The sequence below is a fragment of the Mus caroli genome, unplaced genomic scaffold (genome assembly GCF_978045245.1).
Source record: "Mus caroli unplaced genomic scaffold, Mus_caroli_1 scaffold_14, whole genome shotgun sequence".
Taxonomy (NCBI): Eukaryota; Metazoa; Chordata; class Mammalia; order Rodentia; family Muridae; genus Mus; species Mus caroli.
In genome coordinates this window covers 32,178,077-32,192,057 of record NW_028227269.1, presented here as the reverse complement: position 1 = coordinate 32,192,057, position 13,981 = coordinate 32,178,077, and the positions used below count along the sequence as shown (strand labels likewise).

General features: G+C 36.0%; 1 protein-coding gene across 1 annotated transcript in view; it reads left to right on the top strand.

Moving 5' to 3' along the window:
• LOC147001218 (histone deacetylase 5-like) overlaps positions 1 to 13,981 on the top strand; it is a 148,667-nt gene that overhangs the window by 94,910 nt on the left and 39,776 nt on the right. The window contains exon 3 of the mRNA XM_085830304.1: positions 4,087 to 4,220. Coding sequence (XP_085686430.1) covers positions 4,087 to 4,220 — 134 coding nt within the window. The remainder of the gene's footprint in view (positions 1 to 4,086; positions 4,221 to 13,981) is intronic.

The window sequence follows — 13,981 nt, the reverse complement described above, 5'->3', positions numbered from 1 at the left end:
GGGTCTTGCTCTCCTCTGCCAACTAGTTTCTGGGAATTTCTTTTTATGCATACATATAAGACTGTAATACATTAGAGAAGTACAGGTGTCAGACTGGAAAACACTCCAGGCATGCCTTAAAGCCTGAGCTTCTGTGCACATTTGCTCTTCCAAGTGTCTAGGCTTTGATATGTGCAGATCAATCTGAGTGTTTCCAATATGATGAGCTGTATGCGTCCAAGGATGGGAAACCAGGTGTTGTCTGTTTCAGAAAGAGTAATAATACAATAAACGAAAGTTCTTCCAGTTCAGGCAAGCGTCAAGTCGGTGGCAAAACTGAAGAGCTAGAAGACCGTTGATTAGTGAGTTGAACTTTCGGAAAGGAAGGTCAAAGAGGTGGAGCATGTGGGGACCTTCGGGCAAGTGTAACTTTTTCTTGCATGACTATGACGGGGAACATATGACATGCTTCACACAAAGTAGGAAGCATGACCATCGACTTCGGTTCACAGTAATGCATCATTATTCAATTAGAAATTATACTGAATGTAAAATGCCAATGTAAACTAGTAATAAAAGGATAGGAAATCAGTTAATAAAAGGATAGGGAAAGGATAGGAATATCAGTTACTGTCTCTCAATTTCTTGGTAACTTTCAGACTATTCTGAAAAATAAATTTTGTTAATTTTTAAAAATGTATTTGGTTTAAAAGTAAGTATTTCTTCTTTATGGTAAGAAAACATAAAATAAAGTGTCAAACAGAAACAACTTTTATTTTTATGCATTTATTATGCAATTATTTCTGCAGTTGGACAGGTTTGTATATGAGGAGTTAAAAACATATAGAATGAGAAAGTCCCAATTTGGCAAAATGTTGGTCTTTTTAGAATATCCATCCCCAAATCTTCACTTTTCAGAGCATGCTTCTTGCATGCTAGAACAATCAAGAGTGTGAACCTATAATGGGTAGGGATATGACTCAAGACCAAGAACAACAGAAGGCCAGCTCAAAAGGACAGGGCATGTAAGAGAAAAACTGCTGCTGGAAAAAAAAAGAAAGAAAGAAAAAGAAAAAGACAAGGCTATTTGATTTATCATTGCCAAAAGAGGAAAAAGAAGTGGAAGGAAAGAGAAAGGGAAGAAGTGAAAAATGAAGTAACTTCCGGGTGAGTGTGATCAGGCCTTTCAGTAGATGTTTATGATAAATATGCCAAATCAAAACCCTAAATCAGCTCTGCAATCCATGATAGTAAAATGGATCCTAGATGACAGGATCTCAAGCATTGAGCAGAAGAACGCACACTTACACTCTACTGGACTTGAAGGACAGATGTGGATTTCAACCCAGGTGTCTTAGTTAAGTTTGAGACGATAAAGTAAAATAGAATGTTGGCTTAAAATGGCAACTGATTTTTTAATCAGTTTGCCAAGCCAATAGCACAAAGCCAGCATGGATAGGTTCTGGGGAAGGGTCCCATACTCACAACTTCTAGTAGCCTCAAGTGCCAGGAAAAATAACAACAATAAAACAAACAAATAAAACAACAAAAATTGTTAGAGCACACTTTGGATTCCAGTGTTTTAAAGTTTGAGGTTTTTGCCTAATTACCAAGAAGCCCACCTGCTAATGCCACCTGCTGATACCACCAGCTGAATTCCACCCTGCCCAAGGTAATTAGGATACCAAAATATCAACAAGAGGAAAGAGCTAGTATGGTGACACTCAGTCCATTGCACCAGACGTCAAAAATGTCTCATCTATAAGACTGTATGTATATGAGCTCAAGAGATGAAAAATAAAAACAGAAGGAAACACAACAGAAATAGACAAATTCAAGGAGCTATAGAGATAAATTGATACAAAAACCGAAGAGCCAACTAAACTTAAAGGGTTTAAATTTCAGATGTAGCAAATAAAATATGCTGGAGAGAATATGCAGTCATAAAAGGCACAAGCAAGGAACAAGAGACTATGAAAATAGTTTGGAATTATGAAATATGAACAAATAGAACTGCTGAGATTAAACACTTCAAGTTAAAGGTTCTAAACAGACTTGAAATTTTTGAAAAGATAAAGGTGGCAAAATAGTTATGAAGGAAAAAAAATCTATGTAAAAAGAGAAAATATCCCACAGAAAGAGATTGGAAAATATGAAGCATTTAACAGATATCGGTGACAAGATATGCATACATCCCATTGGAGTTGGAAAATGATAAAAGATAAAAATATATATTTTTAAAGTAAACTTGAACATACAAATAATAGAAGAAATTTGCAAGAAAATGTAATTGAAGAAGACACAGATAGCATGAGGAGTCCTATAATCCTCCAAAAATTAAATCAATAGTCAAAAGCCTTCGCCACAGAGAGTTCAAGCCTACAAGACTTTTGAAAAACTACCTGCCTAGCATTCTAGATCAGATAACAAAGACAGGACTTTAGCTCTATCACAACTCATCATAACCAACACAAGAAAGGGAAACTAAACATTATTCCCATTCATGAACACGAGTCAAACTTCCTAGGAAAATTAGTTAGATTACTTGTTAAGGTCATACAAAGAACTAATATATCAGAAGCCATCTTACTTTATGGCATAAGTGCAAAGATGTCTTAATATTAGAAATACTCATGAAGGCATTCTAACACACAATATTTCCAAATTGTAGGAAGAAAGGAAAAGCCCAGTCCTGTCGAGGATTAAATAAAATTCCACAGCTGTTTAAATGATAACTCCAACTCCAACTAGAACTGGATAGCTCCTCCCTAATAGAGAACAAAGCCATAATAATGAGGCCTGGTCCATCCACCCTTTTAGAAAGGTCTCCCAAGAGTTGGCAAGGATGTGGCAGATCTGCAATTCTCATGACCGCATCTAAGTGTGGGGGGCTGGTAATAGGCCTTTGGAAATAATCTGGGATTGCTTAACAGATTTTAACTCACAACTTCATTCCATTCTTACATATGTGCGCCAGAAGACTTTCATAAGGATATTCCTGGCAGCATCGTTTGCAATAACAGCAACTAAAAACTAAAAGTTTTGTGGCAACAATAACAAATATCTATAGGAAGAAAAATGGACATGCCAGTAATCCATCTCTTCCGTGAAAGAAATTGGTCTATTAGACAGCAAAGAACTATAGTGTCATGTATCAACATAGTTGAGAAACACGATGCATAGAGAGAGCCAGCTGCAAATAAATGGAGCTGTTTGTGTATGGTTCAAACGCAAGCAAATTAAACAATAGAATTTGAAAAGCTAAATACATTCCTGTATATCTAATAAATATTATGGTCTTCTTCAAAAATAAAAGCTAATTCAGACTCCTGACACCTGAGGGGAACGAATGCTGTTGGAAAATGGCATGCTCAGGGTTTCACCAGAAGTGCCAACAACACTTTTCTTGAAAAACAAGTGAAATTGTTATCAAATCATCTGTAGCCTACTAATGTATAGATGCCATTTATACATTTTTGCATTTATCAAATATTTTATAATAAAAGACTATAAAAGTTGAGCCATATGTAACAGTAATGAAGTACTGCTAGAAACTTTCCTTTTACTATAAAGATTAATCATGAAGACAAGAAGCACGTGGCAGACAGATGGGATAGTTTACCTCATTAGCATTAGTCTGTGTGTGTGAGTGTGTATGTGTGCGTGCGTGCGTGCATGTGTCTGTGTGTGTCTGTGCTCGTGCCAGTGTCTGTGTGTCTGTGCGTGCTCATGTGCATGTGGAATCTGGGGAAGGGAATGTAGAGCCACAGACATCCTAATCAAGCGCTGTACCACCACTTCACATTAACAGCTTCTTCAAGGCTTGGATCTGATGGGCACACATCCTGTTAAGTGAGCCTTTGATGTCTATTGGTGAAGAGACAGGTGAAACAGTGCAAGTCCCATGATGTTTTTTATCCGTGGGATCTTGGGCATTAGTGCCCTGGTATGCAACACTGACATCATAATCTGGGTGTTAAATGAAGTAGCACTAGAAAATCCTAAGAAGTCGCCCTAACAGAATAAACGTTCAGTCACTGTTACATACTAGTAACATGCTTCCTTCCTTATGTAACACTTTGAAATGTTCTGTTTTTATTATGGTAGGCTTTGGTCATCTGACAAAGCAACTGATGACATTGGCTAATGGACGTGTGGCATTGGCTCTTGAAGGAGGACATGATCTGACAGCTATTTGTGATGCATCGGAAGCCTGCATAAATGCCCTTCTAGGAAATGAGGTAAAAATTAACAGTAGCGAACAGAAGGAGTAAATGACAAACTTATATGCATGTGTATTTTTAAAGTTTATCATTTAATCTATGAAAGTAAATTGTTCTCTGTAGCTCTCACCATGAAGGATAGAGGCACAAAAATTTTCTGTGCTTTGACTGACATGCTACACTCTCTTTCCAGGTAGAGTATCCACATTGCATTCCTTTCAATCAAATTATTTACACAGCCGAAAACTGAGCAATGAAATCCCTTGGAAAGAAGACTGTTTTGTCTACTGACCCAATCAAATGGATATTGAATCATTTAATATGAAATCAAACTTCTAGAAGTTTCGGAGATTTCCTGTAGGGTTGCTAAGTCAGAAAAATAAAGCCATTTAAACAGCATCCTTAAGTTTTTTTTTTATCCTATCTTCTTGAGAGTGATAAGGAATCTTTCCCACAATTGCCATACAGCTGGAGTGCAGGAGATCTAAGACCTGAACTTGAATCTAAAAGGTCAAAGGTCTCCATCACAAATCTAACATACAGCACAAACTGCTAATCACTATGCAGGCTTCTTATTTATTCCCTTGGACATTTGTGTCAAAGTCAGGACAAGATTTTACGTCAATTCATTGCAACTCAGCAACTATTTCAATGCTTGTATATATTGATTACTATCATCCAGTAAATAGTCCAATACATAGAACCGTTCTTGAAACCTTTGCTTTATGTCATTTAACAAAAACTTATGATATTGTATATGTATTTATGAAATATTGTGCTTTTCCCTCATACACTGAATGCATAAATTTCACTGCTGGACTTACCACATGAGTCTAAAGTGCTTCAACACAATTACTTTACCATATTTATTGCATAAGTACATATCTTTTTTTTTAATTTGAAAAAAATAATTGCAGGACTGACAAAGTGCCTAACGCTGTTTGTTGTGTAATTTTAGAAAGTGCATTAGCTAGGAGGCTCTAAGGACATAATAAGTATCATCAACAATAGGCTGCTCTTTCAAATCACCCTTCATTCACAGGATCAAAGGTCTAAAATATAGCCTTTTGTGATTGTTATAAACTAATGGTGTCAAACACAATGGGAGATTTTTTGGAGGTAGCAACAAAGGAGTATCAAAAATGTTGTATTTATTTGGGGGATGGTTAGCTTAGACTGCTTGCCCACTGAATAGTGTTTTTTGGAACAATCATGCATGCTCTTTAATCACTTGTGTAATCTTTTTGTTGTTGTTGTTTTGGTTTTGGGGTTTTTTTTGTTGGTTTGTTTTGTTTTGTTTTTTTGATGTTGTTGTTGTTGTTGTTGTTGTTTGAGACAGGGTTTCTCTGAATAGCCCTGGTTGTCCTGGAACTCACTCTGTAGACCAGGCTGGCCTTGAACTCAGAAATCCGCCTGCCTCTGCCTCCTGAGTGCTGGGATTAAAGGTGTGCACCACCATGACTGGCTCCACTTGTGTAATCTTAACGACTTTGATAGGTCTCAGAATGGTGTTGCCAAAAAAACAGAATGAGCTGTGCACTGTGACCCCACAGATGAACAGATTTAGTGGCTCTCTCAGCACACCCATTCAAATGGGTCTCTTTACTATTGATAATCTCTGTATATAACCAAATTCTCAGTTTTAAAATTGCATCTCTGGTGAAGATGGTGTAATCTCTCCAAAGATCTTTTACTTTAAAGAAAACTAGGCTCTGATACACCGTTATAGATAAGAGCATTATTCGCCACTCTTAATCTGTCTACATGGCTGTAGAGATGGCTGATAAATAAAAGTCAGGAAGTGATGACTGAAATTATTTAGGTGCTATAGTGATTATTTAACCGATTTGAATTCTTTGGATGTCTTTTAGTAAGTTTTATCTTGTCATTATAATATACTAGCTAAGATCTTGTCTCCTTTGGTTGGCCATCTTCAATTGCTTAAGCAAAGTCTAAAATTTGTTTATCCTAATCTAAAGAAAGGGAAAGGGTAGTTTAGTCTAATTATTTCAGTTTTTTCCTACTAAAAATTCTAGGGACATAGTCATAGATATAGCTTTCCCATGGGATACTAAAGGAATGACAAATGAAGTTGGTATATTGAACAATGAAAGGTAAATTTCGTTGCAGTGGATCTCTCTACACCTAGAAGAACAAAGCAAAAAGAAAGAAGGATTTTTTTAAATGAAAAATGGAAGAAAAGCACAAGTGTGTTGTACATTATAATTCATTTGGAAAGAGGAAATGAAAATGTAATACTTGAAACAACCCAAGAAACAAAGAGTTCTCACTTTCATTGACAATATAATTTATAATCCAAGGCCTGCCTTCAATGCTTTTTGGCAGGTCAAAGGTCATTGTGACTACAGTGAAGTATTAAATTTCATTTCTGCAGAAAAAAATAATATATAAGGCATATTGAGTATACCTCACCATTTAACTGAAGAACTTACATGCAATTTCCACTGCAGTTTTATGTGGTAATCTCTGGATAAGAAAATAAAAACGACATCTTTCAGATGCCAATTACTGCAATTTAAAAAATCCCAATTTCCCTCCAAGTCCCCTTGCAAGTGATTAATAGAGCAATTATGACTTATTATCTGGGATTTCACTGTTACAAATAACACAATGAAGTGAAGCTGGAGCTTAAAACACTGACAGAACCAACTAGCTTCCCAACCATGAGCATGCAATTGAGCTCAAATTAGAAGGGTCAAGAGGGCCTTTGTGAGGGACTCTGCACTTCGTCAGATGTATTTATTCATGTGTAGAGGATTAGAGTTCAGAAATATATTGCCAGCTTTTAAAATGCTATTCCTTCTTGCTGTTCTTGGCCAGGCCTTGTCAAAACAGCAAAACAAAACAATTCTTCCTCTTCTTCTTCTTCTTCTTCTTCTTCTTCTTCTTCTTCTTCTTCTTCTTCTTCTTCTTCTTCTTCTTCTTCTTCTTCTTCTTCTTTTCTTCTTCTTCTATCTTATTATAAGCAAACTAATAAGTGATATAACCACAAGGAATTGTAGGTTCAGCTGAAACCATTAGCTGCATAAACTTGTAGACAAAAATGGGTACCAAAAATCACTGTTTAAGAAAATGCTACTTAAACATTACACCTCAAACAGGCTTTTCTTCTTTTTAAATACTTTCAGCATGAAAAAAATACACGTAGCAAAATATCTAACTTTTCTTTTAAGAAATTTGCACAAGGTCAGTCAAATAATATGCTATTAGATTAAAACTAATTTGAGTATGGTATAAGAAATTCCTGGAGGAGGCTGATTTTTGAAATCCTATTGGAAGTCTCTCTTTTCACTTATCCTTTTTCTTGGCTTCGTTATAGAACTGAGGGTCATCAGTCTAATCAAATCATGGTAGATATTTTTAACTGAAGCCCTTAAAAACACCAGGTTGGAATTTATGAGAAATTAAACACCTACATGAGAAAAAAATCGATTTGAAAAGCATCAGGTACAACTCTGGGAACAGCCACCTCATTTTTAGATTTAGAGGCAGGAACAGTGATACTCCTTGGAGACTTTAATTTCAATCATCTGTATTGGAGCTGGCTGGCAAACATACTCAATTTCTCTAAGGCCACTTTCAACTACTGTTCTACAAAGCCAATTAGCAGCACCTCAGGCTGCTTCCCCTGAAAGAAATCTTCCCTAGAGGTGAGAAAAGCTTTAGGGATTTCTCATCCCTATGGAATCCAATCTAAAAACAAACATTCTACTGAGCAAAGGAAAGAAGAGGATATGCAGTGTGAGAAGCTCGGGTCATGAGGTGAGAACAGGACCTTACAAATGCCACAGAACATACAAGAATAAATAGTGGGACCAAGCTCATGAGAAAGAGAGGACTTTTTTTTAAAAACGCAAACCCATATTTTCAGAACTAGAGAAGCTCTTGAGATGATGCTGGAGGCTCTAGACTGCCCTTGCTCATTAGCTCTGGATTTCTACTTTGTTTTCAATTTCTTCTTCCTTTCTTTCTCCCTTCCTTGCTCACTGCCTTCCATCCATCCTTCTTCTTCACTCACTTCCTTGTCCATTCCTCCTCCTCTTTTTTTTTTTTCTAAATAACTACTGTCTCTTCTAAACTATATCCAGCTGCATTCCCCTTTGGCTGGGATTTCACACACAGTGGCTAAATGTGGAGATTGCCTTTGTTTTTAAAGATGAATTGGGGGATGGGGAGGTCTAAGACACTGAAAAAAAATAGACATCTTTAACTGATTCCTAGTGGGTGTTGACAACCACCCCAAAGGTGAAACCTTGAGATATTGATGTCCAAGTTGTTCACTGAGGGGGGGGGGTTGTTTGCATTGGCTTTTTACATGAAGACATTGTTTTGCCATCTTTTTTCATCTTTTAGATTATGTATGACTGAGGCTTAGTCCACTGGGGAATTGGTGTGAATCTGGGAATGCTTACAAGTCCTAAATAGTTGCAATTCGTGAGTAGAGGATGAGAAAAAGTGTATGACGTGCCAGAGTGACATTTCCCATCATGCTCTTCTTTTAGATTTTGTACCTGTCTGTACTCCAAAAGTAGTCATGCGGATAATCTAAAGTGAATAAAATTGTTTTGGAAAAAACATTATTTGAAGATTCTTTCCAATATAGATATGCCCTGTGAGACTGGTTTCTTATATTCAGTGATCAGTATGAGAAGTTGAACCATCTGCTTCAGGAAATGCTCTGCGGTCCAGATAACTCAAGACTACTTGCAAATCATCTGAGTTATTTCTGTCTGGGTTTTTCAGATAAAGCTAAAAGAAATATGGGTTGTGAGCTTAAACACGTCATGGATTTTAGTTACCAATAAAAGAAAGCATTTTTGTAAGGAACCAAACATCATGGAATGCTCTTATCTGTCCATTAATTTGTTGCCTTTTATTAGACATCTATTGTGTGAGCAGAAATACTAATGAGAGAAGAGTAATGAGAATGTTATCAAAGATCCTAGGGATGCAATGCAGGGATATTTATTTTATCTGCAGGATGGAATATTTTACAGAAGAGCTTAATTTAACCTTGACCTTGGATACAAAAGTACGGCTTTGACAAGTTAGTATCTAAGGAGAAGATATGTTATATAATAGGAAAGCATACATGAAGACAGTGGGGCTCCCTAGAATTTTGCAAGTGACTCTGAATGGATGTTCTAGTTTTGTTTCTGATGGTAGGAAGGCCAAGTTGAGAAGAATAAAACAAACAACATAGCTATGCAAGAGAAATAGACTATCATCACAATTGGATATCTGTGAAGAATATGAAAGGTTTTAGTGGATATGCCTATACCATGGAGTAAAACAGTGACTGCAATAAAAACAAGAGATGAAATCACTAAAGTGAGACTTGGAGGCGTTAGAAGCTCAGTTGCTGGGGACAGCATCTTTAGGAGCAACTTGGCTCATGTTGTCAGTGAACGAGTACCTTCCTCAGTGATGCTACAACCTATACATCTCCTGATGGACTATGAAAACCAGCTGTGGGGAGCTCTACTCCACTCTGAGCTCAGTGGCATCACAGGGACAGGTTGAAACAGACCATGGTGAACATTTATCACAGATCTCATCTCTAGCCAAATGAAGCTGTTCACTTGGTGAATACCACCAGCCTATCACTGATGTGACATGGAAAACAAATCTCTTCAATAGAATTCAAAGGAAGCTATGGATGGTGCTTAGTGCCTGTCAACTCTGGAATCAGGAAGCAGAGGGTTACAAGTTTGAGGCTACATAGCAAAAACTCACCAAAAAAAAAATAAAATATGTAGATCAAAACTTAGAATACACATTAAAAACTAGCCACCACTAATCTCAGTCCAGTCCACTGTTGCTTCCTGTAATGTTGAGGAATACTCTTAGCATCAATAACTGAATAGCCACAGTTTCTCCTTTCCACCCTGGTCCTACCATCATTCCTACAAGACTTGATGGGGTCTGCTGTTGTTCAGAGATGTTTCTTTAGTGCTGTATTGATTTCACCCTCGATTATCCACTCAGAGGTGAGAGTTAAGCACACTAGAGTTAAGCCTGCCCGTCTATTGACTTGATTGTCAACAGAATCCACTCTGATTCCGACCCCTCCAACTCTATTAGGTGAAAACTATGAGTGACTTCAAACTAATAACAATGGCTATTTTTAAAATAACTGACTCATAATTCACAGTATGGATAAAATTATAACCAGATTTACTTATGCAATCAAATTAAACATATACAACTAATTGCAGTCATTCTTGGGCAATTATTTAGATGAGAGAGAGGGTTTTAAGTATCAATCCCTCCTCACAGGGGAATTGATAATAAATTGTTCATCAGCATGGAAGGTCAAGTGTGTGTCCTGATTTGCCTCCCTTGTCTTCTTGGTCTTGGCCATCACATTCTTCCATAATCCCTTTGATCCTTACAACCAAATACTTTTTGGATCTCATCTGAGTTGTTTGACTGTTGTAGGCAAACATTCAGTTTTCTTTGCCAATGAACTTATGATCTGTATCTAAGAGCATAACATTGTTGCAGCATGACATTCTCACCGTGTTTTTTAGGAACATCATTGCACAATGGAACAGACATGGTCTGAAGAGTCAGTCTGTGTCCCTGCTTGCCTATATCAGAGAGCTTTTCTCCTGTTAAGTTTCTGGAGGAAGTTTTAAAGAGTAAAATACAATACACATGCAGAAGTCTGCACAAATATGAACAATTCAATGAAGTATCACAAGGACATCACATGAATAGGTCCAAGATAATCTAAGTTCGTAATGATCCAGACCCACTCTCTTCTCTCCTTTGCAAAAGTAACTGATTTTAGAATTTCTAACACCATATTTTAATTCCCAATTTATAAACTTTATGAAGAGGAAATGTTGTGTGTGTGTGTATACATATATATTATAGAATGCCTTTTCTAAATAATCATGTTTGTGAGAGTCCCTTCTATCATTGTTTATAACTATAGCCTATTCATTTGTACCATTATAAAGAATTATATTTTATAAAAGAGAATTTTTAGGAGATTAGTGTATTTTATTTACAATTGTACGATGTTTAATAGATATAAACTTTTTAAAAATTGTGTTTCAATGACTGAATATAAAAACATTTTTCTGAAATGACAAGTGCTCAGTATTCTCACTCTTTATCTCAAAACTACAGTGGGAGGATTAGACAGTACAGTGAGGTAACAAAAACACCATACAGACTAAAGATGAATGAGAAATATCTTAGTATTATATATGATTGTGTATACAACAAATCTATTCAAATATTTTTATTAATGTCTGTTTAATTAAGTTTATCAAGGTTAATGTTAACTACAACTTGACTAAAATCTGTGAAAATTTAAAATTTACTTGAAAAGTTGGTAAAAAAAAACCAATTATATCTCTTTATATGAAGAGTAGTATAGGGAACAAAGTAGAAATATAAATAGATTTTATGTAACTAGTCAACATGAGGAGAACCTGGATGAAGTCTTCCATATTATAAAAATTCTGAATAATCTTTAAAAGTCTCTAAAAGCTAAAATTACCTACAAAAGATTTTGAAAATAAATTTAGATCTGAGTATGGTAGCACACACCTATAATGCCAAGGGAGGGAGACTAATGTAGAAGGCTCATGAATCCAGGGCCAGACTGAGTTTTACTAAGGTCATACATCAAAAAAAAAAAATTCAATCAAATAATTGATAATAAATAAACACAGAGATAATTTATAAATATATCATCAAATATACCACATATCTAGAATAATTCCAAGTCACGAACCAGAATATTAAAATTTAAAACATTTTTAGACATATTAACAAGTATTCACCTAAATCAATGTTTGTGACTTTGATGTTTCCCACTGTGTAGATTTCATTTGCCCCAAATTGGGCTAAAGCTTAATTGCCGTACTTTTAAAACTCGCATTCTATTTGTATTCCTGCTATTGCTTTTAAAACATTTTAAAATTTCTTTATCAATTTATTTTTAATTAAGCTATAATTGCATCATTTCCCTCTCCTCTGTCCAGCCCTTCCCATATTCCTTCAGACATTCCTGAGCACAGCTCAGGTCCATGGCCTCTAAGTCTCCCTTGCTCACTAGCTAATTGTCTGTAGCTGGTGTCTTAAAACAGTCGCAGTCCTTTGAAATCATGTGACAGGCAGGCGAAACTGAACAAACGCCTTAGCTTTTTCTACACAATACCTCAATTTTATGTCCAAGTTGTAGAAACGTAAGTTTCTCTATCACCGAGCCTAAGTTCATGTAAGGAATAGTTATGATTATATCTTACACATAATAAAGATGATAACTAGCATTGTGTACCCAGGAGTTGTAGTCAAATTATATAATTTATCTTAATAACTTTATGAAAATTAGCTTTATTTAATGATCTTGTTTGACAGGAACCGTGATAGGTGTGTAAGAATGCTTACACCTGGATCTGTTTTATCTTTCTGAAACATTTGTATGCAGAAGTGGTCTGTTTGGTTAGATTTCTTTTTTATCTTTTTTACTAATTCTGATCAGTCTCAATAGCTAATATTTTTGGCTACATCTTCTTGGTCAAACTACTTAACATAGCTTTACTTTATATTCTCACGTTGGCTCCAAATTTATTAAAAATTACTATTTACTTAGTATTATTTCATTACTTAGTTATTAGATTACTAATAATGACCAATATTCATAAATATTTATCAAGTGGATGCTTCAATCAGATGGTTTTAGTACCCATAATTCTGAATGATTGAGTCAACAAATTCTCTAAAGAACACAACTCAATTCTGTGGTCCCTCCATACAAGGTTTTAATTTTAGGAAAACAGCCCTAAATGCTGCTTGCTTCCTTGCCAATGGAGAGAGTCCTGCCCATTGCCGTCTCTGCAGAGCTACTGGGTGAAAATAAAGAGCCCACATTGTGCACACACTCTGAATCCAGCCCTGTCCGTGCGAGCATATTCAAAATGAAACAAATTGGTGCAATTTACTGAAGGTTAAACCCTCAAATGACATTCACCTAAAACATGCGAGGAAATAGTTTGAGAGGCTTAAATGATCAATTTAATTTCCTTAATTCTCGAGTTGCTTTTACAAGTAGGTACAACTTCATGGATTCTAACTGAAGACTCCAAATTGTGGTTTTATATGTGTTTGTGTTTTCATACTCAACATGCTGAACCACATATACTTTCTATATTACCCAGGACTTAAAAACAAGCCCACAGACCTCAGGGTGCTCCAGTTGCAGAAGCTGGGCTTTTACATTTATTTGTAATCTGCCTCTAGTTTTCTCTCCCTATCCAACACAGTTCTGTTTATCAGCATTTCTATCTGAAGTCTCAGGAAGGTTTTTTGAAAGAACTAATTGTGCCAATCTTGTGTATAAGTTCTAACATGAAGTGGTTTTTCGAAACGTTTTATTGCTATGAAAAATTATTTCTCTCTAGGTTCTGAGAAAGCCATGTATGGAAGGAAAATTTGTGTAGGAGCAATGTGGCTCACTCAAGACTACCTAATCCCTCAGAACGCATTTTCCAAGGGAATTTCAGCTTAGGATTCAATCATTCCTCTGAGATGAGAGGCGGTACCAGGATAACATATTCTTAAAGATACAATATGAAGCCCTGCTTTAAGAAAGAAAGAAAGAAAGAAAGAAAGAAAGAAAGAAAGAAAGGAAGGAAGGAAGGAAGGAAGGAAGGAAGGAAGGAAGGAAGGAAGGAAGGAAGGAAGAAAGAAAGAAAGAAAGAAAGAAAGAAAGAAAGAAAGAAAGAAAGAAAGAAAGA